This window comes from Lathyrus oleraceus, chromosome 4 (assembly GCF_024323335.1).
Source record: "Lathyrus oleraceus cultivar Zhongwan6 chromosome 4, CAAS_Psat_ZW6_1.0, whole genome shotgun sequence".
Classification (NCBI taxonomy): domain Eukaryota; kingdom Viridiplantae; phylum Streptophyta; class Magnoliopsida; order Fabales; family Fabaceae; genus Lathyrus; species Lathyrus oleraceus.
In genome coordinates, this window is record NC_066582.1 from 3669445 (window position 1) to 3697202 (window position 27758).

At 33.9% G+C, this 27758-nt stretch overlaps 1 protein-coding gene and 1 pseudogene across 1 annotated transcript; both read right to left on the bottom strand.

Moving 5' to 3' along the window:
• Positions 1-796: 796 nt before the first annotated feature.
• LOC127138273 (BTB/POZ domain-containing protein At5g47800-like) lies at positions 797-4118 on the bottom strand (annotated as a pseudogene).
• Positions 4119-16366: 12248 nt separating this feature from the next.
• On the bottom strand, positions 16367-19715 carry LOC127138272 (BTB/POZ domain-containing protein At5g47800). Its single transcript, XM_051064682.1, has 5 exons — positions 19371-19715; positions 18456-18642; positions 18313-18382; positions 17831-18229; positions 16367-17739 (listed from the first exon to the last, which is right to left on the bottom strand). The coding sequence occupies exons 2-5, from the start codon at positions 18512-18514 to the stop codon at positions 16528-16530; spliced, it is 1740 nt and encodes a 579-aa protein (XP_050920639.1). The 5' UTR covers positions 18515-18642; positions 19371-19715; the 3' UTR covers positions 16367-16527.
• Between the last annotated feature and the right edge of the window lie 8043 nt (positions 19716-27758).

Sequence of the window (27758 nt, forward strand, 5' to 3'; positions counted from 1 at the left end):
GGATGGTTCTTAACCCAAGCTCCATGCTCGTGACTTACAACAAACCCTTGATTCTTGGTTGATCCAATCAAGTCTTGTCAATATCAATGGAACTTGGGTGTTGATAAGGTGAAAACCATAATCCACCAAAATGGATGATTAATCTTGACAATGACTTGATTCATCCCTTGACCTTTGTTTGCCTTGTGTGTGATCCCTTATTTGTGATTGTTGCATTCATGCATTCATGCGTATCATAACATTCATCACACGAAAATTTCAAGGAACTAAGGTGTCATTCGCAAATATTTTCAGACCATGGATTGTGGACGAAAGAACACTAAGAAGTACAGTTTCCGATGTTCCAACTTGAAAGAGTTAAGGAAGCTAGCATCTTTTGTATTAGATGTCCCGACTTGAAAGAGTTAAGGAAGCTAGCATCTTTTATATTAGTCTGAAGAGTTGCAATGGGATCTTTCCAACTTTCTAGAATGAACGAGTTGAAGAAAATTATAGTGTTCTTGTTACTATTTATAAAAAAGTAGGTCAATAAAAGAAAGTGAATGATAAACACAGTTTATCTTCATATGCTATACATTTTCTTAGATTTATATTCAAAATGCCCAAATTTAAATTACTGATACTTTTCATTTTCATAATCACATTCCTCCATATATTATGTCTTCCTTTCTCATCAAAAATAATGAACAAACAAACAAAAACCCTTGCATATGCATTGGAAAAATCATTGATATTTTTAAATCATTCCATAAATAAATAAGAATTGAAGCTACAAATTGCATATCATTATCCAGGACGGTTTGAACTTTGAATTCATAAATTAATTGTTTTTCTCAATCTTCCATATTCATGTTACCCTTGTTATCATATTTTTAGGATCAACTTCAAACATGTAGCTTGAACTACTTTCATCTCTCTCTTAAATCTCTCTTCCTCTTATTCTCATCTTTTTTTCCAACTCTAATGCCAAATTTCCATCCATTATTTGAGTCGTGTTTGCCATAGAGAATTTCTCTTGTTCAAAGTACAGAAGCTGCACTACAGTTCTTAACGGTAGAAGCTCGTTTTTTACTGCTTGGTGGCACACTTCCGCAGTAAGTTTCTGGCAATCTAGAATTCCACACAGTCTCTTCTTGTCTACTTTACACATATCGAGATGTACCTATTCATTCATGCATTAAAATTTAATCACATCAATCAAATAATAATAAGTTTCCACTTAATTACATATATTGATTTAGGCATTGTTTATATAAATAACTTAATTAAGCATTTACATAATGATAAACATGTAATATACTCATGCTTCCGTGCTTCCGCACATGTATATTCATTTGATATAATATAAAATGTATTTAGATTCACTTGAATATTTAAAATGAGCTATTTAATAATCATATAAAATCAATTATATTAAAATGAAAGTCATCATTCTTTTCCTACTTTTATTTCCACTGTGCAATATGGTTCTTAGGTGAGCTTATGTAAATAATTTGAAAGCTCTTATAGTTATGTCATAAGTTGTTTTTTCATCTATGTATTATTGTAACACTACCTCATGGTTGGGTTGTACCTTCCTTAGGTGTCAAATGTGATGTTGAACATGATCCTTTAAATCAAATCTCTATTTCGGTACAACGAGAAGGGATTTACTATGGTCAGTGTAGTGAGATTTGTGGAACTAATCGTACCTTCACGCCTAACGTCGTAGAAGTTGTTACTAGTAAATATTATGGTTCTCGGGTATTCAATGAATCCCTTAGACAGGGGAAGCTTAAGAGGAAATGAAAGAGTAGGGTGAGGGATAAAAGGGAAAGCCACTAAATGGAAGGCTTCATAAGGGGGAAGCCACTAAATAGAAGGCTTCATAAGGGGGAAGCCACTAAATGGAAAGCTTTAGTCACTCTTACGCTCGATTAGTAGATAGCGAGTGGAGTACATAAGCCCCTTTAGAGATAGGCATGAGTGTTACACGAGCTCGTAAGTAAATTACGGAACGAGCAAAAGAGACTGACCTCTTATTGCTTCTGGCGAAGCTTCTAGAAGCCCACCACTTCATAGTAGAGCTATTGAAGTCATATAAAGGCAAATAGTTTGTATAGCTTGCAATAGCGAGCCTACTTATTGCTTTTTTGTTTACTTTACTGTGCATGGAAAGTCAAGAAGTTCTATCAACAAGTTTCAAAGTGTTTATGCTAATTGATAAGTTTAAAGAAATTAAGTAAAACAAATTATTAGTTTCTTTTAGTGTTCAAGTTAAGAATAAAGTATTGTGTTTTGGTTTGATATGTTATTTCCATAATCTCTATATTATTAGAGTCTCAAAGCCCTCAGAGCCTGTTGAGAATTTCAAACAAATTGTTTTCAACAGGAGCGGTGTTATCAAATATCCACAATGGCGGTGCTATGACTGATATACATGGTGGTTTTTGCACTAGCCACAATGGTAAATATTAAAAACATTGAACGGGAAATAAAATCAAAATAGAAGATAGTTTCATGATTAAATATGTAGGAAATGAAAATAGAAAATGTTTATTCAAAACAAATGGACTCTAGATGATGATAAAAGTAATAAAATGTAGGGTATTAGTATTTAACCTTAAGGTAGATGTCAATTGCCTTGTATAGATCATCATGGTCAACTCGAGCGATGCATGGCACAGTTTCAGCAAGAGAAACAAACTTTGAGACTTGCATTTTATCGTCCTCAGCAACCACTTGAAGATAGGAATCTATGAGTTTTGCGACATTTCTAATTGATTTGAGAGAGTAGTTGTTATCCATAACACTAGGAGACATTCTTTTCCAATGCTTGAGGAAAGATTCCAACATTGTTAGAACTATATCGATATCATAATAATACCGGTCAGAAGAGGATTTTGAAAGATAAATAAGGTCACTCAATGTTGTCTCTTCAAACTGTAAGCTAGCTCTCCTTATAAGTTCTGTCTTTACAAATGATGAGGCATTCAAATGGATTGAAATTCCAAGAAGTCTAAACAGGAAACCAACTAAAACCGACCCTTTATCTATAGGAATCATGCTTACAATTGTTTCAAGAATTTTCCTATTTTTCACCTTAGATTCTTCTGTTTGAGATGCTGAGATGTCTGAACTTTTATTAAGCTTTCGGATGTCTGGAAGCCACCGACATGCATAGACATGTAAGGCTTCGCCGATAAGTTGTGGAGGATGCACGTAGGTTGATTGAATAATCATTATTAAGCACCTGAAAATATCTATGTCAAGATCAGAAACATCCTCAGTCCACCAATCCTTTGGGACTTGATGGTGCTGTTTTTTAATGTAACCGGGTCTAGAATAGGTGAAAGACCAATTGACCTGCACAAAATCATCATTTGTAAACAAAACAAAAACAAACACTCATGAAAATTAAATGTTAGGAAATTATAGTTTTTGTTTGACCTCGTGCGAGGGTACGAGAATTTTCTCAATGATGGAATCAATACACTTTCTGATAATACCGAGATTCTCAGACCACTCTGGTAATGTAACAGTAGTCCGAAGAGTTGCAATGGAATCTTTCCAACTTTCGAGAATGAACGAGTTGAAGAAAACCTCAAGTTTTCCTTCGAAGTTTCCCTTTGAAACAGAGTCATTCATTATAAGGAACTTGGAAGCAGAATATGAAGGAATAAAGTTACGAGCACTAATTTCTATAGAAATCCCATAACAAAACTTTGAACAGATTTCAAAAGCTTCTTTTCCTCCAGGTATATCATGAAGCTCCATATTGACACTCTCCGAATCAATAGATTCGTCACAAAGCCTTTGTAGGAGGCCACATTTTGGAAGAAGTGCATCCTGCAGGTAAAAAGAACATAACTATATATATGAACTAATCTTTATAACCACTTCAGTTCCAAGTCATTAATACCTTGTGTAGAAGAAAGGTAGCTTCATTGATTTGTATTACAATGTCTGGGGGTATATCTGATGTCAATGTCCTGCATTTGTGAGAATAGATGTTGACCTTTGAAAATGATTTTTTGTAGGCAGATTGTTAACGAAATGAACGAATGATTATGTAAATACCTGGTAGATTGTTCAGTGTAGAAACTATCTGACTTTGTCCCAAGTTTCATGAACTTCATTTTGGTTTGTAATTGTCTATAGTAAATCGACAAAATATCAGTTTATATAAATTCAGAAGGTTGTATTAGGGAGAAACTATATTTTGGAATAGAGGTGTTTGGTGCACATAATCTGGACTACTTCAGTTTTTTATAATGAATATTTATTTTATACAATTAATATTTATGGAAGGTTCATTAGTCTTGTTTGACTAACCTTGAATTTATTTAAAATATTACTCATTTAATATATTTTTTTTAAAAGTGCATTATAAATATTGACTTTTTCTAGATTTTTTCTAGACTTGTTTTTTTTAAATATTTTTTTAGGAGTTTCTTTCACAAAAATCAAAATTATATCTATATAATATATTAAATCTGAAGCTTCGGATTACATGACGACACATGTTAAGAATTCTATCTCATTCGTGCTACATCATCTTATAGTCATATGTGGCACCTCCAAAATCTTATTTTTCACTTTTCAAATAAACAAATACAATATTTAATCTCTATTGTAGGTCACAGGTTGAAATCTTGGAAAAGACAAAGAAAATTCTCATTTTTAACAAAAATGATCTATGAAAAAAATCACTATTCTAACCATATATATTCTCCTATATTTCATCTTTAAAATATACATGTAACCTTAGATATTATAATAAAAATATTGAGAATAATGTCTAAAAAAGAACACTCATATTTGAATTGATATCAAAGATAAAATAGATAAATTTTTATAATCTCATTAATTAAATTAAAATAATTATTTAAAAAACAATTAAATTAACATATCAACTAGCTTTTTCAACCATTTATTCATTAGATAACTAAGGTTTGACAAAAATAAATATAAATTTTATAAAGCTAATAAAGTTTTATTTGATAATATAATTTTGTTTAACACTGAGAATACAACGAATGTCATTCTTAATTTACAAGCATGTATTTTCCTTTCAAATAAATTATATATTTTTATATGTGATTAATTCATATCATTCTCTTAATTATAATTCACAACAAATTATTATAATATAAATTTAGTAATCATATTTTTCAAAATAATTTTTTAATATATTTAAAATTCAATAAAAATGAATAAACTAATTTACAACCACGCATAGCGTGAGTCTTAATCTAGTTAAGTTATTAATTGAGAGATATTTCCAATATAAAATTTTAGTTATATTTGACACCTCCGAATATGAATGTATTTTTTGAATCAATAGAGTGAGTAATGTATGAGCATTTGAGAAGTATTTTTTTCATGTGATAAATTCAAAAATATTTTATAGGGATATTTGAATTTGAATTATTCAAGTTATTATTACTTATTTTTCTCTATCCGCCATTTTCATCATTTTGAAGGATATATAAAAGACTCCACGTATTTATCAATGTTGCTTTTCCGTATAAGATATTTTTGTTCAATTATGTTATGTCTTCTATCATCTTAAAATTTACAATTTAAGTTTCAACCATCCAATCTATATCTATATAATATATTAAATCTAAAGTAATAAACTATATCACGACAAATCATATGTCATATACTTAATATTCGACACATCATCATTATTCTTATGTTGCACCTCTAGAAATTCACATTTATTTTTCAAAAGGTTAAAGTACATTCTTTGTTACCGTCGTGAGTTCGAACCTTGGCAAAAGTAAAAACATATTAACCTAACAATTATTTTTTAATTTTGATATATATTATTTGCTTCAATGTTATATATCTATATCTATATAATATATTAAATCTAAAATGGCAAACTATATCACGACAAATCATATGCCACATACTTAATATTTGACACATCATCCTTATTCTTATGTGGCACCTCTAGAAATTCACCTTTATTTTTTAAAAGGTTAAAGTACATTCTTTATTGCACTCATGAGTTCTAACCTTGGCAAAAGCAAAAACATATTAACCTAACAACTATTTTTTAATTTTGATATATATTAATTGCTTAAATCTTATATAATATTATTATTTTTCTTAAAATAATTTTTGAATTATATAAAAAAAAAATAACTTTGATATATTTTTTAAAAATAATTTCACACCCATTTTGAATAAAATAATCTAACTACCCAACAATTACTTTAACTAACTATATTTGCTCAAATTTTAAAAATAAAAGAGATGTGTGAATCCAAAAATTATTAAATATTTTTTATTATCTTTAATGTCAAATTAGTTATTACACAAATTTCAAAGGTTTGTCACTATTTATTCATATTGAAATATGATAGAGCATGCAACACTTTTTAATCTTATTGATAAACATCACCATTACATTGTTCATATTACAACGAATAAATAAAGTATAGACAAATAATAAATTTATTGATTTCTCACATCTGAGTGTTAGAGAGACATGAGAATCAAAATATAAAAAATGATCACAAGTATTATGTTTTAGATATTAAAATTTGCAAAAACTAAATTCTAAATATAACTGTCAACTTACAGACATATATTTTTCTTTCAAGTAAAATGTTCATTTTATTGTTGATTAATTCATATTATTGTCTATATTATAATTCATAATAAGATATTATAATATAACTCTTTAACCATATTTTTCACAAGTATTGAAAATGGATTGTTAGATTATTTTGAAATAACATTATTGATTTTTCACATATGAGTGTCAGAGAGAAATGTGAATCAAAATATAAAAAAATGATCACAAGTAATATCTTTTAGAATTATTAAAATTTGCAAAAACTAAATTCTGGATATAAAAGTCAAATTACAAACATATATTTTTTCTTTCAAGTAAAATGTTCATTTTTATTGTTGATTGATTCGTTTTATTATCTATATTATAATTCATAATAAGATGTTATAATATAAATCTGTAACCATATTTTTCAAAAGAAAAATAAATTTAAATTCAATATTAATCAAATAAAAATTAATTTAATACCGCGCATTGCGCGAGTTCTTATCTAGTTTAACTTATTTTCAAATCTCATTTACTTTAAATACAAATGAGTTTCTCTATTTAATTTAGAGTTTCTCTATTTAATTTAATCTAAACATAATTAGTCATGCAATTAACCTTGGCGAAAACTTTTTATGTTCACCTCTTTCTTACTAGTTTGTCACTCATCAATTTGAGTATCAAAGTTGCCTCTTTACACCGAGAGTTACATAAGGAAATTTATATAGATCATCTAGATTTTAATATTGTTGTAATTCTAGATTTTTCAGTCGTCTTTACCGTTCTCTTTTTCGGATGAAACAATCCATGCGTGTTTGGTTTGGTCACTTCATATTTGTCCTAATACACTTTAATATTATTAGATGTGAAGCAGATTAGTTTGTTTCCTTTTAATATTTCTCCATTGGTTGACAAACTTTTCTTGTTGTCTATATTGATGATATTTTGATTATTGGAGATGATTCAGGAGGTATCCAACAAGTCAAAGTCCATATTTTTAAAAACTTTAAGGCAAAAGCTATCGAAGTGAAGTGTGTGTTCAAGTTGAAGCACAATGTTAGCAACGAGAATACTATTGGATTTTGTAGTTAAGTGATGCCTATATCCTTGATCATGAAACCACATTTTGACAGCACCAACTCATATGTTATAGTTGGTTGTTCCGGTTACTTTCTCACACAAGATAAGTGGAACTTTAGTGAACATGACAGAATCAGTATCTCCCATTATATTTGATGGGTTAGAAGAAAAAACCGAGAGCAGACCTGGAGAGAGCGCAGGAAGGAGGTGTCGTGATGATAGGGGCGACGGGACATGTGCGGCTCGTAGAGTGGCGCGTGATATTCATGCGCAAGCTACAGAAGGGAGCGTCAGACGGTGAATTGCGGCAGGATTTTTGGATTTCGGTCGATCAGGAGGAAACGAATCCAGCGGTATAGTTATCTCACTGGAATGTCTTTGGGAGCGGTGAGGCGCTCGTGTCAGTGCATGTGATGGTCAAACATTTATGGGAAAACGGGGAATTTTTTTGTGTGGAAAACAATAGGTCAACCAACTATAGATACCACATTATAATTATATCTATGTGTGTGAAATATGATCACACATCATGTATATTACACAATAGATGATAATATAATTTACACTTATGACTAATTGAGTATCAATCGATCCTAATTGATTGATAACGGATTCTTAACACTATTGATTATGTAGTAAGGTGGATAGATTTGGAGAGAACTCAAACAAATAGAGGTAGAGGAAGACTTAAAAAACTATTTAAAAAAATTATCTCAAAATTAACGAGTTAGATAAAGTTATATTCATATGCCCAATATAGCCGAGAAAAAAAAGGAGCGGAACACTCTATGATCCTTGATATTGTTACCTCTAAAAATGCTTAACACAATAAGAGATCAAGGAAAATATTACTAAGTTGTGAGATTAATTTTATCGAACACTTGGTGTGCACTTCACACCAAGTTTCAATTTCACTCAAATTGAATGTGCCGAATTTTACTCAGTTGCAATCAAAGTGATTGCAACAATTTATCGAATAGTTTCTATGCACACCAATCAAGCGATATTGATTTTATGATTAATTTCACACAAAACGTAATTAATGCAGAATTTAAAGAGTTAAGAGATAGAGAGAACAAGACCGGATTTGTTGAGGCAGTTCCCCTATCGTCCTCGCTTAGGGTACGTCTGCCCTCAATTCTAAATCTAGAATTGAGATGTTTTTATTAACACGTTGCAAAGTCAATACAAGAGAACAAATGATCACCACCAATCAACCCTTAGAGTTGTTGCAAATCCTATTCTATTCTCTCCCCTTGATTCGAGTTGAACCAAGTCCTTCAAGCGCTTCGAACAAACCTCCGGTTATCGCTACCTTATTGAAAGAACACCACGTTATCCAAAACTTCAGCTCAGCTGATTTCGAACGTAAGTCGCTTGAACCCTAAGCTTTCTTAACAATCCTCCGTTTACCGCTACTTGTTTGACCGAACCTTCCGTTCTTCAAAATTTTCACTCGGCTGAATCTGCGAAGAAAAGGTTAGTGCAAAAACCCCCAATTCTTGGAGGGTAAAACCTCAAGGGTTTTATTCAAGAAAAACCCACACAAAGTCTCAACTCAAACTAAGATAATCCAATCTTATTTGAACGTTATCACAGTTGCAATGCACAATGCTCAACAAAGATTATTATGTGTGATTATTGAGAAATGCAATGAAGAATGAAGATGATGAGCACTTTGGTGTATATCTTTCACTTTTCTTGTTATTTTGCTGAAAAAGAGACATTTGAATATTTATATGATGCATGAAAAAATAACTAACATAACAGAAAATATTTTGCAAAGTTACACAGCAGAAAATTAAGTAAAACAGGCGATGAGTCGACTCAAACAGAGTTTATTTCAGGGTTGAGTCAACCTATGACTCAACCTGTTCGGACCCGTGGCAATATGGTTCAAATGAAAGTGGGAAATGAGTCGACATAAGGAGTGGATGAGTCGACTCATTCAGGTTTTTCAGGAATGAGTCGACCTGTGACTCGACCTGTTCGGACCCGAAGGTTTTGCTCTGAGTCATGAGTCGACTCACAGAGCTTAAACTTCCAAAAATGAGTTTTGCAACATATTATGACCAATTTAAACTGATCTCCTATGAGCCTAGGATATTTACTATGATTAAGTGCATAATTCACATATAAGATATGCTCATATATGCTTGGACACACGGAACCTATATTTTGAACATGTTAAAGGATGAATGCTTTCTATGCTATGATGATATTATCCAAAGACACATTGTGGACGACTAGAGAGGTTTGACATCATTAAAATAAGGACTAGGCATATTTGCCCTCACAGTTGTCACACCGTCAAAAACAAATCACAAATTGGATTCTGATTCTGAAGGTGATGGTGTAGATGTCACAATTTTCAAGAAGTTGGTTGACTCTCTGAGATATTTGTGTAATACCAGACCTGACATTTTCTATGCAGTTGGAATGGTTAGTAGGTTCATGAGTAAACCAAAGTGGTCTCATTACCAAGTTGCTGTCAAGATTCTGAGATATATTAAGGGGACTCTAAATTATGGAGTTTTGTTTTTTTCGGGAGAAAAGACTAATTCAAAGTTGATGTGTTACTCAAACTCTGATTGGTATGGAGACAAAGTAGACAAAAGAAGTACTTCTGGATATTTGTTTAAGTATCTGGGAAGTCCTATTTCTCGGAGTTTCAAGAAGCAACCGGTTGTTGCTTTGTCAACCTGTGAAGAAGAATATATTACAGGCGTTATGGTTGCATGCAAAGTTGTTTGACTTTTGAATTTACTGCAAGATCTGAAGATCAAGGTAAACAAGCCTCTAAAGTTGATGATTGATAACAAGTCTGCAATCAATTTTGTCAAAAACTCAATGCTGCATGGGAGAAACAAACATATTGAGACTAAGTATCATTTTCTGAGAAGTCAGGTTCAAAATGGAGTGCTAGAAGTTTTGCACTGTAGCACTCAGAAGTAGTTGGTGGATGTTATGACGAAAGCGATCAAGACTGATCAATTTCTCCACTTGAGGGATGGAGTTAGTGTTGTTAGTTTTAATTAGCTGAATATGAATTAAGGGATGATGTTAGAAGTAAATCATTTTCAGCATTAGTAGTATTTGCAAATTCTGGAAATATTAAGCATTTTATCACATATGGAAATATCTCATCAAATAATATCAGGGAAAAGAAGTACATCATCGTCAATCCTATACAAGAGAAAAGGAAAATAATCATCCTATGGATCCCTAGAAACAATCATCTAAAGCTCGGGACACAGGAAGATAAGATGCGTGAAGCCTCTTCACCTCCCTCTCGTAGGCTGCCTCCATATCGGCCTTCTCTTTGGCGAGTTGATCATACTTCCTCTTCCAGAACTTAGAAGACTGAGAAAGTAGAGAAGTCCATACATCATCAGGGTCATCAATAACCTGATGCTCAAGAAACTCAATCAACGCATCCTTCTCCTTAATCTGCTGAAGCAACTCTTCACGTTCACGGATCCAAGCACGTGAACGGTCTTCGTCTCTCAACTCCTCTACTCCTTTATTAGGGAGGGTTGAAGGCCCAACCATAATCATAGGTGTAGGTCTCGGATACTCGTAAGGCATGAGATACTCAGACGCCCTCTTCCTAACCCAAACAGTGTAAGGCTCCAAAGCGATGCAATTCTTAGGACCCAACTCTTTCCTTCCTTTCCTATGAATCTTGCGCCAAGCGCGGACCATCCTAGCTTTCAAGCCTTGGGGATATTTACCATCCTGAAAGAATACACCCTATAACAGAATGTTATTGGGTTTATCCTTTAAGGGGAACCCAAGCCGCCGACGTGCTAAAACAAGATTGTAGTTAATCCCACCACATGTACCAAGAAGAGGTACATTGGAGAATTCGCCACAAGAGTCAATAATCTGCACACCATCATACACACGGTTATACCAAGAGATATCATCATTAGTGAGAGACATAAGTCTCGTAGACCACCGTAGACATCCTTTGTTCTCCTTGAAAGTGACCGTCTGAGGTAAGTGAGAAATAAACCACTTATACAACAGAGGCAAACAACACACAATGGCGGCACCACCCTTTGCATTCCTCATATGCAAAGAGAAGTAGGTATCGCCCAACAGAGTCGGAACGGGATTAAGAGTAGAGAAGATCCTAATAGCGTTCACATCCACAAACTTGTCGATGTTGGGGAACAATACCAATCCATAGATGAGAAGTACAAATATGGCTTCAAAGGCATCCTCACTCATGGCCTTCCCATATAAAGTAGCTTGAGCAATGAGGAACTCAGAAGGGAGACCTTGAATTCCACCTTTGGTAGTCATATGAGCACCAACCAGAGATTCATCTATGTGTAACATGTCAGCTATCTCTTGAGAAGTAGGAATACTCTCCAAGCCACTGAACGGCAACTGGTCTAGAATAGGTATACCCACAAGGTAAGCATACTCCTCAAGGGTAGGCAAAAGCTGGAAATCCGGAAACGTGAAGCAACGGTACAAGGGATCATAAAACTGCACCAATACACTCATCAATACTTCATCCACCTGAGTAGTCAAAAGAGGAAGAAGCTTCCCAAAACGAGCTTTGAAACCCAAAGGATCTAATACATAAGATGTCAAATTCCTTAACTCTTTCAAATCTGGTTGCCTGAAGCTGTACTTCTTTGTATTCCTTCTTTGTCTTTCCATGTCTGAAAATTTTGCAAATAAACCCCTTAAGTTCCTTGAAAATTTTCTCATTATTTTGATTATATGAATGCAAATGGGTGCATGAATGCATGAATGCAACAATCACACTCAAGGATCAAGCAAAGCACACCAAACAAAGGTCATGGGATGGATCATGTTATCCTTAATATCAATCATCCATTTTGGTGGATTATGGTTTACACCTTATCAACACCCAAGTTCCATTGATATTAAGGATTCATGAACGAATCAACCATGAATCAAGGGTTTGTTGCAAGTCACGAGCATGGAGTTTAGGTTAAGAACCACCCAAAGGGAGTGTACTAAGGTTTAAACCTGCCAAACATGTTCTACAAGAGGTTCCCATAGTCATCATCCCATCTTTCGGATATTATTGGAGAAACGACTACTCGTATTCCGAAAATATTCTCAAGAGAGACTCTTATGAGTGTAGTATCGCATAACAATCGTATCAAATCTTACACTTGAACGACTTTCGCACTACATCCTAAGAATAGGCCAAGATGGGCTTGGTAAACTAAGGTCCTTGGCTTCTAAGGTCTATATTGGAAAGAGTAATGTCTAACCATAACTTACTTGTGTGACATTATTGATCCCAACATGACCTCCACCAAGTGAATGAGCTTGCAAGTCAACTTGCTAAAGAATAACTCCACACAAGTCAACAAGACTACGCCATTCTCCTATCCTAAGTGCACTCGAATTCGGGTATAGAACTCATCTCACAAAGATCACCAAGCATACAAGGAATTAATATCAAGCAATTCAATCATTACATACAATACAGTAATCCCAAATTGCACAAAAATATGTCACAAAAAAAAATACAATACAATACAACAAATATGAAAAGTAGGCAAAACCCACTAGGATGTTTCGTTCCCCAGCAGAGTCGCCACTTTTCTGTAGCGGGGTATTCGTTACCATTAGAGATATTGACTAAATCCAAGGTAAATCATACAAGTCAAGTCGCCACCGCACTTCTATTTATCCAAAGGAATGGTTAGAAAGCGAACAAAAACCTAAAAGTTTTATCGAATCAAAAGCTAGTAAAAATGTCAGAGATCTGGGTAAGGGGGTTGGTTATGCAATGGGAAGGTGTTAGGCACCCAAAGCATCCTAGGTACTCCTAGGGAGCCCTTTTCACATTTGTTGCAAAGGTTGTTGTTTTTTGTGAAAATTTATTTGTGCAAACATGACTGAAGGGATGAGAAAAGCGTGTATGTTTATCTAATGTACTACTTACTAAAAGAAGGGTCAAAAGAAAATGACTCGCACGGACGTCGCATCCACTGCATACGTATCTCATCTGAATCTGAGAATTAGAGTCTTCGTAGCTCGGCTACCTATGGGTTAAAGAGGAGTGTGCTTTCTAAGACATCACGTCTTATGCCTACGTATCTCATCTGGGATGAAAATCAGAGCAAAACGTAGTTCGACCAACTACGGGGTAAGGGTTGTGTTTTGGGGTGAACGACGTTACTACGCAATCTACCGGATGCTCGACCTTTGGAGACTTACTCGCCTGTAGTAGAAGGAGATAACGTGTTCTTAGGAGAAGAAAAATCAATGAGTTTGGGGGGTTTAGGGATGCTCATGCAAAAAGGCAGTCCTAGATGAAGGAACCACGCTACCTTAAATGACATGCCACGAGAGGCTATACGAAACCTAAGAAATCGGTAACATGCGGGAAAAGTAAAGGGATCGAGAGATCTACCGTACGGATAAAGATCCGAAGTAACAGCAAGTAGATAAATAAGAAATCCAAAGACTCTTCCAAGCTAAACACCATCAAAGAAAGCGAGTCAGTACAGGTAATCGGAATAGACCTCCAGGTGGTACCCCACAAATAAAGTGGAACATCAGGCAAGCCATCTCTGCAAGAATCATATGAGCCCTCACAAAACAAAATCAACAAACCGGTTAGAGAAACAAGATAGGGTAATCAAGAGTTGCCCCCAAATCAAAATGTAACCACATGAATCATGCCATTAAAATTCACAAAAAGCTCACAAAAAGCAACCAAGGGTAGGAGGCCTAAACCTCTTGTCAAACACATGCATCAAATGGGTATCAAATTCACCCATAATACCTCATACATTCAGAGCATTCAAATTAAAAGCATAGAGTAATGGGAATAAGGGCAAACCTGATTGGAGAGACCGATGAAATTGAATGGCACGGTTGGGTTTGCAAAGCACTCTTAGGGTTTATATGAGAGGGAATTGGTTCTTTGCCGATGAGTTCCCTTCAGTCTCTGGAGGTTGCTCTGAACTTTGTTAGCTCTTCTCTCACTATCTTTTTCCCTGTCGGGGTAATAGGAATCGAATGGCCTTTTGTTTCACTGAAACTCTGAATTTATAACCTGATTTTTGTGGACCGGTGGGCTCAAATGAGAGAGGCCCAAGTCCAAAAATTTTCTGTTATATTTTATTTATTTTATTTATTTATTTATTCGTTTTTCGTTTTTTTTATTAACACGTGGGCTTCGCCTAGCGAGCGTGACAGTTCAAGAAATTCCTCTGAGCGTAGGTGATTCTGGTGGCTTTTCTTGGGACTCGCTAGGCGACCCATTCTGCTCGCCTAGCGAGCATGACAGCTCATGAACAAACTTTTGCTCCTTCAAGATTAACGTTTTGACTGACGAATAGACCCCATTTGAACCTGTTGGAAGTATCTCAAGCCATTCCCTTATGTTGACTGATCATCTAAATAGAACCCACAAAGTGTCTTGGATGATACTCAAGCTTCAAACAAAAGATGTTAGTGACACATTTTTGTGCTTTTGGTTAGTAAACAAAAGTAAGAGAAACAATGATGTATAATTCAAGCATGCTTGGTGATCTCAAACCAATCACAAGGAGTCCCACCCAAAGGCAAAGGGAACCAAGATGCTAAAGATCCTTGAGGCAATGCAAATGCAATGTTATGATGCCATGAGGGATCTTAGGGTCAAAATTGGGGTCTTACAGGTCTCATTACCAAGTTGCTGTCAAGATTCTGAGATATATTAAGGGGACTCTAAAGTATGGAGTTTTGTTTTTTTTCTGGAGAAAAGAATAATTCAGAGTTGATGTGTTACTCAGACTCTGATTGGTGTAGAGAGAAAGTAGACAAAATAAGTACTTCTGGATATTTGTTTAAGTATCTGGGAAGTCCTATTTCTCGGAGTTTCAAGAAGCAATCGGTTGTTGCTTTGTCAACCTTTGAAGAAGAATATATTGCAGGCGTTATGGTTGCATGCCAAGTAGTTTGACTTCTGGATTTACTGCAAAATCTGAAGATCAAGATAAACAAGCCTCTAAAGCTGATGATTTATAACAAGTCTGCAATCAATCTTGCCAAAAACTCAATGCTGCATGGGAGAAACAAACATATTGAAACTAAGTATCATTTTCTTAGAAGTCAGGTTCAAAATGGAGTGCTAGAATTTTTGCATTGTAGCACTCAGAAGTAGTTGGTGGATGTTCTGACGAAAGCGATCAAGACTGACCAATTTCTCCACTTGAGGGATGGAGTTAGTGTTGTTAGTTTTAATTAGCTGAATATGAATTAAGGGATGATGTTAGAAGTAAATCATTTTCAGCATTAGTAATATTTTTTGTTAAGCTTAACCTAGCTAGTGTAGGTTAACATGTTACCTATGTGGCAGTATTATTTGTGTATATATAGTACTGTAACCGTCAACAATTATATTCATTGAGCATTGTAGTGCAGTGTGTGTGCAACCATTTTGCTTCAATCATTCTAGCAGAAGAGTGAAAATTTGGTGTTCTCTCTTTTCTCTCTTCTTTCATCTTCATCCATTTCACCTTGTGAACCAACAACCATATCCAATGTTACTATTATGGGGAGTATTGTGAGTCAATTCTTTAAACACTCATTGTAATAATCATTGGAATATCTATATCTATATCTCACATGATTATAAATAAACATTCATCGGCGGTCTCATTTCACATACAACCATTACACATAATCTCAATATCTAAATCTTCCTTTTCCCATCAAACATAAATAATGTAAAAAAAATTCAAAATAAAAATTCCCTACATACAACTTGACAGGAAAGACAGTACAAGATTATTTAGTTATTACATTTTTGATAAGGTAAAAAATTAAGAATTGAAGCTACAAATTGCATGTATAGGAAGGTTTAAACTTTGAATTCTTCAAAAGATTACTACTAGTTATTATTTCTCTCTATCTGCCCTTTTCATGCTATGTTCTGATTTACTTCTTGCCCTTCTTATCAACTTGTAGCTTGAACTACTTTCATCTTTCTCTTCAATGTCTCTTCCTCTTATCACCATCTTTTTTTCCATCTCTAATGCCAAATTTCCATCCATTCTTTTGTTTCTGTGCTCATCTTTTTCTCTACTTTCAAGATTCTGTGTGGTTCCTAATGATTGCTTGCTTTGACTATCCTTTGTAGTTGTTCTTTGTTTTGCTCCTAGAATCATCTCATGTTGTTTTAACAGTTTATGACCGGTGTTTGCCATAGATTCTTTCTCTTGTTCAAAGTACAGAAGCTGCACTACGGTTCTTAATGGCAGAAGCTCGTTTTTTACAGCATGGCCGCGCACTTCTGGCGTGAGCTTTTGGCAATCTAGAATCCCACACAGTCTCTTCTTTTCTGCTTTACTCAGGTCAGGATGTACCTTAAGGTAGATGTCAATTGCCTTGTAAAGATCATTGTGATCAGCTCGGGCAATGCTCGGCACGGTTTCAGCGAGAGAAACAAACTTGGAGACTTGCATATTATCATCTCTTGCAACCACTTGAAGATAGGAATCAATGAGTTTTCCAACATTTCTGATTGATCTCAAGAAGTAGCTGTTATCGACCGCGCCAGGGGACATTCTTTTCCAAAGCTTTAGGAAGGTTTCCAACACTGCTAGAACTAATTCTATATCATAATAATTCTGATCAGAAGATGATTTTGAAGGATAAAGAAGGTCACTCACTGTTGCCTCCTCAAACTGTAAGCTAGCTCGTCTTATCAGTTCCGTCTTTATCACCGACGAAGCGTTCAAATGGATCGAAATGCTGAGAAGTCGAAACAAGAATCCAACTGAAACAGAACCTCTATCTGCAGGAATCATGCCTACAATTGTTTCAAGGATTTTTCTGTTTTTCAGCTTAGATTCTTCTGTTTGAGAGGCTGAACTGCCTGAAGTTTTATTCAGCTTTGTGATTCCCGGTAGCCAGCGGCACGCGTAGACATGTAAAGCTTCGCCGATAAGCTGCGGCGGAAGCACGTAGGTTGATCGAATAGCCATTATTATGCATCTGAATAGATCGATGTCGAGATCAGAAACATCCTCAGTCCACCAATCCTTTGGAACAGAATGATGCTGTTTTTTCGTGTAACCGGGTCTGGTGTAGGTGAAGGACCATTTCACCTGCAAAGAATGAACCATCATTTATAAGCAACAAAAAATAAAGAAAATCGATATACGCGTAAATTCGAGCAAGTTAATGTTTGTTTTTAACCTGTTGTGAAGGTGTGAGAATTTTCTCGATGATGGAATCAATGCACTTTCGGACAATACCGAGATTCTCCGACCATTCTGGTAACGTAGCAGTACTCTGAAGAGTTGCAATGGGATCCTTCCAGCTTTCGAGAATGCATGAATTGAAGAAAGAGTCGAGTTTTCCTACGAAATTTCCCTTCTCAACGGACTCGTTCATTCTAAGGAACTTGGCAGCACAAAATGCAGATACAAAGTTATGAGCACTAATGTTGATCGAAATTCCATAACAAAACTTAGCACAAAGTTCAAAAGCATCTTCCCCTCCAGGAATATCATGAAGCTCCACAGTAACACTCTCCGCGTCACTAGATTCATAGCAAAGCCTTTGTAGGAGGCCACATTTCGGAAGAAGCGCAAACTGCAGGTAAAAATAACATAATCTTATAAACGAACTAAGATTAAATTTTTTTATGATTCATAACAACTTAAGTTCTCGGTTACCCGATGTAGAAGATAAGTAACATCATTGATTTGTATCATAAGATCTGAGGCTATATCTGATGTCAATGTCCTGCATTTATAAGAATACTTGTTAATTTGCGAAAGATTGTTAATGAAATGAATGATGCTGCTGTGAATAATACCTGGTAGCTTGTTCGGTGTAGAAAGTATCCGACTTCGTCCCAAGTTTCATGAACTTCATTTTGGTTCGTCGTTGTCTATTACAAAAAAAAAACTTCTACTAGAATTCGGTGCAGTTTTTGCTAGATGACATGCACTGAGTTACTTCTAACATCAAGCTTCTGATTTTTCTGCCTCATGTGTCTGTTCCTGGTTACATATGTAACAACAAACTCAACCAACAACCATGATAATTGAAATAACTGTTGGCAGACAAACTTAAGCTACTAAGAAAACATATTCAATGTTGTGTCTCTTCTTTTTATCCAAAAAGGAAAAAACAAGTAAGAAAAACTTCTAGTACTGTGTTACTTAACAGAAGGAAAATATTATTGATAATGTTTTTGTGATGCTAATTTTTGTTAAGTCATTTTCATTGTTGTGTTTGTGTCTCTAAAGAATTTGATTCATAAACACTATTGTATGCCATGGTTCTCTTCTCTCATAAAAGAATCAAGAATTGGAAGAAAACTTTTAGACTTTTTTATTCATAAAAAAATAGTGTAACATTACATCATTAATTAGCTCATAAAACCATTCATGCTTTTTTTTTTTGAGATATGCTTCAATGGTTATTTGGATTTCATTTTATCTTGTTTTTGTCACTTTACTTTTGGAATTTTTTAAGCAGAAGAACATATACTTTTTCTTCAATTTTCTTATCTTCTGCCAAAAGTGATATTCATCTTTATGACAAAAAAATAACTTTAAGCTTTTAAATTATTTAATAAGTTGAGGAGTGGGAAGTCAAAAAAACAATGCTATGATGAAATTACTAGTACTACACCATGCTTATTAAAAAAAATTATAATAAAGCACTTCATCAAAACAGTACTATAGTAAAAAAAATCAAAGAGTTTAAGAAGAAGAGAACGTGCCTGTAATATATATAATTATATATAATATTGTGCTAGAGATTGAATCTTAGGAAGAAGAGAAATCTTTAGAACTAAAAAAAAGTGTATAGTTTTGAAGTATGTGTAGAAATTGAAGAAGGTAGATGAAACAGCATCAGTATATGAGTTGAGAGAGAGAGAGAGGAACTAAAAAGAAGGGTGAGTATATGACAATGTTTGGTGAATAATCAAGTCAAGTGTTAGGGAGAGAGAAAGAGAAAGAGAAAGAGAAAGAGAGAGAGAGAGTTTAGTTGGGATTAGTCAACATAGTAATGTATCAAAAGCATGCTATCATAATTAAACTTATTGATAAATATAGAGGTTGAAAATTGGTGGTGTATGATTGAATATGAAAAAGCATGGAGGTTGCATGGGACCAAGTGTGTGCTTATATAAAAGATCTTGTGTGCATCCTTCATCATGTTACTCCCCACTATACCTCACCCTTGATAAGAATATTCTTCTTTCTTCTATTACTCCAATGCTTTGTTTGGACTCTCTTATCTGCATGTCCCCCACGTGTCTTTATCTCCGCCGTTCGTTACATCATCTAACAATCCTGATTATAAATCGTAGATGCGGACACGTTTACTCTTGAGTATGGCTCATAGACAATGTCAACAGAGAAAAGAGACGAAATAACCGATTAAATACATATGTCTTTATGTTTGACCTAATTGTTTGTTGAAGGAAGACGACTCTCGCATATCTATTTTGTATTTGACCTAATTATTTGTTGAAGAGAGACGACTATTTTCTTATACATAATGATTTATGAAGATTGTTGTAATTTATCCGGTAGTATTATATATATTTTTTATATTTGTGTTGCAAGTATAATTTAAAACCATAGACAAAATTGTTCTAATTTTGTGCTTGTGGGTTTGTTGTTTTGTGTTCACTCACACACTCGTGTGTCAATCGTTTTGCTCACCTAGGGACCCATAGGTTATAGATAGATATGATTCTATGTAATGGACAAACAACCCTACCAATCTTTTTTATTGCCCTCAAACATGATGTGCTAACTACTCCATCCATTAAGAGGATTCTATTATAGAGTAAGCACCTAGCTACAACGACAAAAAACAATGCGTTTGGTTTCATTTGGTGTCAATCAATCTTAAAAACCTACTAGAATAGAAACATACTATTTACTACTTAACATGCATTATAAAGGTTGAGCTAATGAAAACTTAAATTCTTAAATGATATCACAACATATTTAATGAGATTAATTCAAGTTACACTATAATAATCTAGTCCTAGACATCAATGTGAAACATTTTTAATGACATGATTTTTTTTAATGAGTACTACCTAGCTATGCCTATAAGCCGGAGCTGATGATGAGCATGATGAGTTTCTTAATTAGATTTTGTTACTATTTGGCATTATACAAACAAACATCTTTAAGGAAGAAAAGAAATAAAGGCCAAGAATGTGGCTTTATATGAATAGTCAGTATCAATGTGCATTTGTTTATTGTTTATGAAGTATGCTATGCTATGGAAATGAACTGCCCATCTTTTGATGTAATACTTAATCGAATTGCTGCATCAAATCCTCAACTTTATTCTTGGTTGGATTTCTTTATGTTTTCCCAACAACATCATCCTACCCATTGCTTTTGAATATGTTGATCAGAAAAGCTTTATACTTTTGGTTACATAAGTTAATCTTATGTTTGATAGGTAGTCTAAAATAGAATTTTTTTATTAATAAAAATTATTGATTTATAAATATGAATAATTTGTTTATCTTGTTTATAGAACGTTTTTCCATAAGACTTCATCTCATTAATGATCGCAATTACTCTGAAGATGTAATCAGATACCTTTTCATTATTTTTCATACTAAGATTTTTATATTGTTTACGTAGGGAATGAAGTTTGACCTTTTTTATTGATGTGTCCACTACCATAGCATCGTATCAGTGTATCCCATGCCGCGTTCGTCGTCATCGAATCGACAATTTTATCATACACATTTGTATCCATACAATAATGGCATTGAACAACACCTTCTGATCACTCTTCATCGTTTCTCGTTGTGTAGTTCTTTGCGCTTCTGTTGTATTTTCTACAACCAGTATGTAACCGTCATTGACGAGATCAAGAACATCTTAAGCTGCAAACAACATACGCATTTGAATCAATCATCTATTCTAGTTCTTTCTGTAGAATATTGGAAGCTTAGTGTTCAAGTTACCGTTTTCGCCGTTCATCTTCGTTCTTGTGCAAATCAAATAAATCAATTTTCATCAACACTCGTATTTCCCAAACCCTAAGAGTTGAGATTTGTGATTCTCTTCGTTCGAACTTCAATTCAACAAGAATTTTAGAACCGAAATCAATCACGCACCTCACTACAGTCGTGTTTCCTGTAAATCGAATCGGAGCTCTGGATACCAATTATTGGAGTTCAACCATAAACTTCCATTAATAATGCACAAGAATTGAAGAAGATGAAGATGAAGAATGAGAAGAGAGAGACAAACGAGATTTTCTAACTAATTTTCTCAAATGAAAGAACTGTTACAGTCTATAACTAACTATTGATTTATATACTAACCAAGTCCTACTGCACTAAATGCAAATGAAATTAAACTCAAACTAAACACTAATGCAAATATAAATGAACTTGTAAATGAATTATATCTAATATTGACGACCTATAGAATTTAGTTATATAAAATATTATAAACTTGAATTTACTTTTGATTTTTTATTATTTAACGGCGTCACAAGGGTGGTGAATAATAAATGTTTCGTTGAAGAGTATCAACGACGCCACAAAGATGGTGAATAAGAAACATTTTGTGTGGTACAAGAGTTTGTGGAAGTAAGAAGAGCTTGTACTTGAGGGGACATTGTGTACTCACGCTTGGAGTCGAACTTAGATAATAGTGTTTAAATATACTAATTTAATTTTAAAAAAAATTATAGAACAATTATGTTGACATGTTATATTAAACTTGTCTAGATAGACAAAATTGAGCGAACAATCAAAACATAAAATAAAATATCAAAATTTTAATTTTTAAAATGAAGGAATTAAAATTTAATTTTAAAAATAAACTATAAATTTAAGTTAATATTGTTGATAATGTAGTAAGTGTGAGTAGTGTGGATAATAGTCTTACATTTGTTAGAAATGTGGAAACTTGAGTATTTATAAGTGAGAGAACTTACTCATCTATCACCTTAAGATTTTGGGTGAATATGTGGCGTGTCTCTCACAAAGGTGTTGCTTCAAAAGAAAAAGTCTCACAATATTCAATGTTCCTTAGTGAAAAACTCCCCCAACACATAGTATCATGAGTCTTTGGTTTGAGAAAGGGATCGACTTACTTATATCGAAATTCAACGGTGTCACAAGGGTGGTGAATAATAAATGTTTCATTGAAGAGTATCAACGACGCCAAAAAGATGGTGAATAAGAAACGTTTTGTGTGGTGCAAGAGTTTGTGGAAGTAAGAAGAGCTTCTACTTGAGGGGACATTGTGTACTCACGCTTGAGGAGAAGTGTTAAGAATGTAGCAAGTGTGAGTAATATGAATAATAGTCTCACATTGGTTAGAAATATGGAGACTTGAACATTTATAAGTGAGAGAACCCACACATCTATCACCTTAAGATTTTGGATGAACATGTGGTGTGTCTCTCACAAAGATGGTGATCCAAAAGAAAAAGTCTCACAATATTCAATGCTCCATAGTGAAAAATTTCCCCAACAAATATCATATTTCAATTTTATGTATAATAATATTTTAAATATATAAAATTAATGTAAATTAATAAATTTAAATTATTAAAAAAATTAAAAAATTTATAATGTAATTCAAAATATACAATATAATGTAATAAAAATAGTGATAAAAACATTATTAATATGATGATAGATTTGTCCAATTAATTCAACTAAGCAATGTATTAAAAATCGGATTGGAGGTCAAATTCAATTTAAAGTTTAATCAATTCAACTGATTAAACATACGATTAAATGAATTTCATAGATAAGTCCTACATAATTATATATGCTCACAACCTAATAAAATAAATATTTTAAAAATATATTACAAACTTAATAGATCAGAATGAATAGTAAACATGATGATACAACACCATTATACTTAATTCTAAATTTAACTTAAATGATTTAAATAAACTAAAAAAATTAATGAAATAAGAGAAAATAATTAAAACAAAAAATTGTTGGTGCACAAGAGGAAAAAGATAAAAATGATAAAGATGAAATATGAGAGAGAGAGAGAGAGAGAGGTTCTAACAAACTCTAAAAAAATGATTCCAAAATTCTGTTATGGATTGATTATGAAAAACAGTTGTACATTTGTTTATATACATAAAAACTAAAATGCCACGCAGGCAAGCTAAAAGACTATATTAAGCTAAAAATGAAATTACATCTAACACCATCCCTTAATTCATATTCATCTACTCAAACTCTACAACACTAACTCAATTCCTCAAGTGGATAAAGTGTTTAGTCTTGTTAGCCTTAGTTAACACATCTTCCAGCTGCTTCTAAGTGCTACAGTACACAACTTCAAGCACCCCATGAATCTGGTTTCTCAGAAAATGAAACTTTGTGTCAGTGTGCTTGATTATTCCATGAAATACTGGATTTTTGGCAAGGCTTATAGCTGATTTATTGTCAATCATCAACTTCTGAGGCTTTCTCACCTTGATCTTCATATCCTCCAGCACGTTCAGAATCCATACAGCTTGACAAGCAGTCAAAGCACATACAATGTACGGAGCTTCACAGGTTGAAAATGCAACCATTGGTTTCTTTTTGGATCACCAAGAAATATGACTTCCAGATATTTGAAAAAATATCCAGAAGTACTTTTTTTGTTAACTTTGTCTGCACACCAATCAGAGTCTGAATAACACACCAGCTCTGAATCAGTTTCAACACCAGAAGGGAACAAAACTCCATACTTCAGAGTCCCTTTAACATATCTCAGTATCTTGACAACAGCTTGGTAATGTGACCACTTTGGTTTGTTCATAAACCTACTCACCCTTCCAACTTCATAGAAAATACCAGGTCTGATATTGCAAAGATATCTCAATGAGCCTACCAACTATTTAAAATTTATAGCATCTACATTATCACCCTCAACATCAGAATCAAGATTGTGATTTGTTTCAGCGGGTGTGATTGCGGACTTGCAATTCATTAACTCAAATCTCTTCAAAATTTCAAGTCCATACTTCAGCTGATGCAAGATTATACGCTTCTAAGAATACATAATCTCCATCCCTAGAAAATATGTCATATTTCATGGATCAGTCATCTCAAACTCATTCATCAGCACCTCTTTAAACTTAGCTATCTCATATGAATAACTCCATGTTAGCAATATGTCATCAACATAGAGACACACCAAAATGATATTGCTATCAGATGTATGCTGAACATAAATGTCATACTTGATCTCACATATTTTGAATCCTTGAAGCTTGAAAAATGAATCAATTTTTAGACTCTGACTCATCTTCAGACTCAGAATCTCCTCCAGAGTCTGAAATGTCTTCAGAAGTTAACTCAGGTGTTAATATTGCACCAGATTTGGATTAAGGCTTGTTCAAATCCCACGCTTTTGATTCTTTCACAATGACATCTCTGTTGAATTCAACTTTGTTAGTGACAGGACAGTAAAGCTTATAAGCACCTGTATTATGGTACCCTACAAGCAACATGACTCTACTTCTGTCATCCAACTTCCTTCTCTTAGCATATGTAACACGTTTATAACAAACATAACCAAACACCATCAGATGGCTCACACTTTTATTATCTCGAGTCCATTTCTCAAAATGAACTATTTCCTTCAGCGTCTTTGTTGGAAACTTGTTAAGCACATATGCTGCAGTGGAAACAGCTTCTCCTCACAAGGTGTGATAGAACTTCTTCTCCTTCAACATGCTCCTTGTCATATCAAGCAAAGTTCTATTCCTTCTTTCAGCAAGACCATTGTACCGAGAAGAGCATGGAGCAATCACCTCATGCTTAATTCCATTCTCCTCGCAGAACCTTCTGAACTCTGTAGAGTTGTACTCACTTCCACCATTAGTTCTGAGAATTTTCATCTTCTAACCACTTTGTTTTTCAACCTTCACCTTGAACTTCTGAAACTCAGTAAACACCTCATGCTTAAACTTGATGAGTTCTACCCATGTCATTGTTGTGAACTCATCCACAAATAACACAAAGTACTTGTTTCCTTAAAGTGAAGGTACTTAAAATGGTCCACTACTCCTAAAGCATGTTTTGCTCTTATAGCCACTTTTGATGCAAATGGTAATCTAGGTTGCTTACCTTTCATGCATATCTCACATGACTTCTTAGGCTTCACAATCTTAATAATGCCATGTACCAACTTCTTAGAACTCAGATGCCCTAAACTTCTGAAGTTCAGATGCCCCAATCTCTTGTGCCACAACCCACTGTCACCTTCATTATCTTATGCACTAAGGCATTTACTTTCAGTTGTTTCCACATTCACCTTGAATTTTTTGTTGCTTCCCTATTCATACTACATAATCAGCTTCTGATCAGAATCATACAACTTCAAGATATTTGTCATACCTCAAAAAATGAGAATACGATCTCGCAAAGCGCAATTGCACGCTCGCGTGATGGAATTAACATAGCCGCCACTGAAATTTATTTATTCCCAAAAAGGGAAAGGGAAAATATCTATAAAACCATTAAAAGAATGATAATGATATTGGTCGTCATAACCAAATCAGGGTTCGGGAGTCGATTACACAAGAAGAAGGTATTAACACCCCTCGCATCCATTATACTCAACAGGAACCGTTTGGTTAGTTGTGCATGTTAGGGTCAACTTAGAAATGTCAAGCTTTTAGAGTTATTGAAGGAAAATAATATGACAAAAAGGTTTATTTTTTTATTAGGGTGTCTGACGAGACTTTGAATCTCACTCCTACGTATCTTCGGATGCAATAGAGAACTCAAGGCTTATGTAGTTCTGGGTATCAAATGTTTCTTTTTTGGTCAATTTTAGCGAAATTTATTTTGTATCAAATCGACGGAAAACATTGTTTTATCCAAAACAGGTGAGGAGCGGGCGTTTGCATCACATTGAATGGATTTATAGGTATCAACATTCACGGGAAAACGCCATTTATCTCAACTCAATGGTTATGGACGAAGCATTGCTTTGCATCATCTCGAGACAAAATGTCTTTCATTTGTGAAAAGGTTTTGAAAGTGTGCCAAAAGGCAAAAAGGTTTGAATGTAATTTAATGTATTTTTGGATAATGGCGAGTGCTTGGATGAGGGAGATATCCATCTTAAATTCTAGCCTCTAGAGCTCGTGGTATCCACCACGTTCCTTTTCCATCTTTTTTACAAAATGGTTTGATATTTTTAGATGCTTTAATTTTTATTGAGAAAGGGTTTGAAGAAATTGCTTTGAAAGTTTTTTAGATTATGAGAGCTTGGATGAACGAGATGTCCATCTCGAATCCTAGCCTCTGGAGCTCGTGGTATCCACCACGTTCCTTTTCCATCTTTATTGAAAAGTATTTAATAAGATTTAAGTGTTTTTGAATTTTGATTTAGGAAAATGGTTTGACGTTGGATCAAGCTTTTATTTACGAATGGATTGAAAAATGGTTTGAAAGTGAAATGAAATGGTTTGAAATGAACGGTAAAGACTTGGTGTTGACCAAGATTTTTTTGAAATGGAACTTGGTGTTTAACCAAGGTTTTTATTCTTTGAAAGGTTGATTTTATTAAGCCATTTTATCTTGTTTAACAATCAAAGGTCTACACGTAAGATCATGCAATCCAATGTGACATATAAGCACACAAAGACATGCAATGAAACACACATTTAAGCAAAGATGAATAAATCAAGTCAAACATGAGTAAAAATTTCAACCAAATGCTAAGTCCTAAGGGGAAACCAAAGGTCTTTTGAAAAAAAATCTAACTAGATGAGAAAAACCCTAATGCATATATCTAAAAATTAAATTATTTTTATTATTTTTTTTAGTAAAATAAACTAAAAGACAAACTGCACACTACATATATATTTTTCTTTTTTATAAAAAGTTATCATAGTTTTATTTGATAAAAATAATAAATAAATAAAATATTTTTATGTGATGTTTTACTTTCAAAAGAAAATGACAAGAATAATAAAAAACAATGGGAAAGGGGTGCAATCTAGAGAAACCATGGTACAACTAGTAAGGCCCAAAACTAACAGCCCAACCCAAGGGGCGCGAGTTAAAAGGCGGGCCGACTTGATGGCCTGGATCCGCAACTTAAGAGAAAAGAGGACTCGGGTTATAGAAACCTTA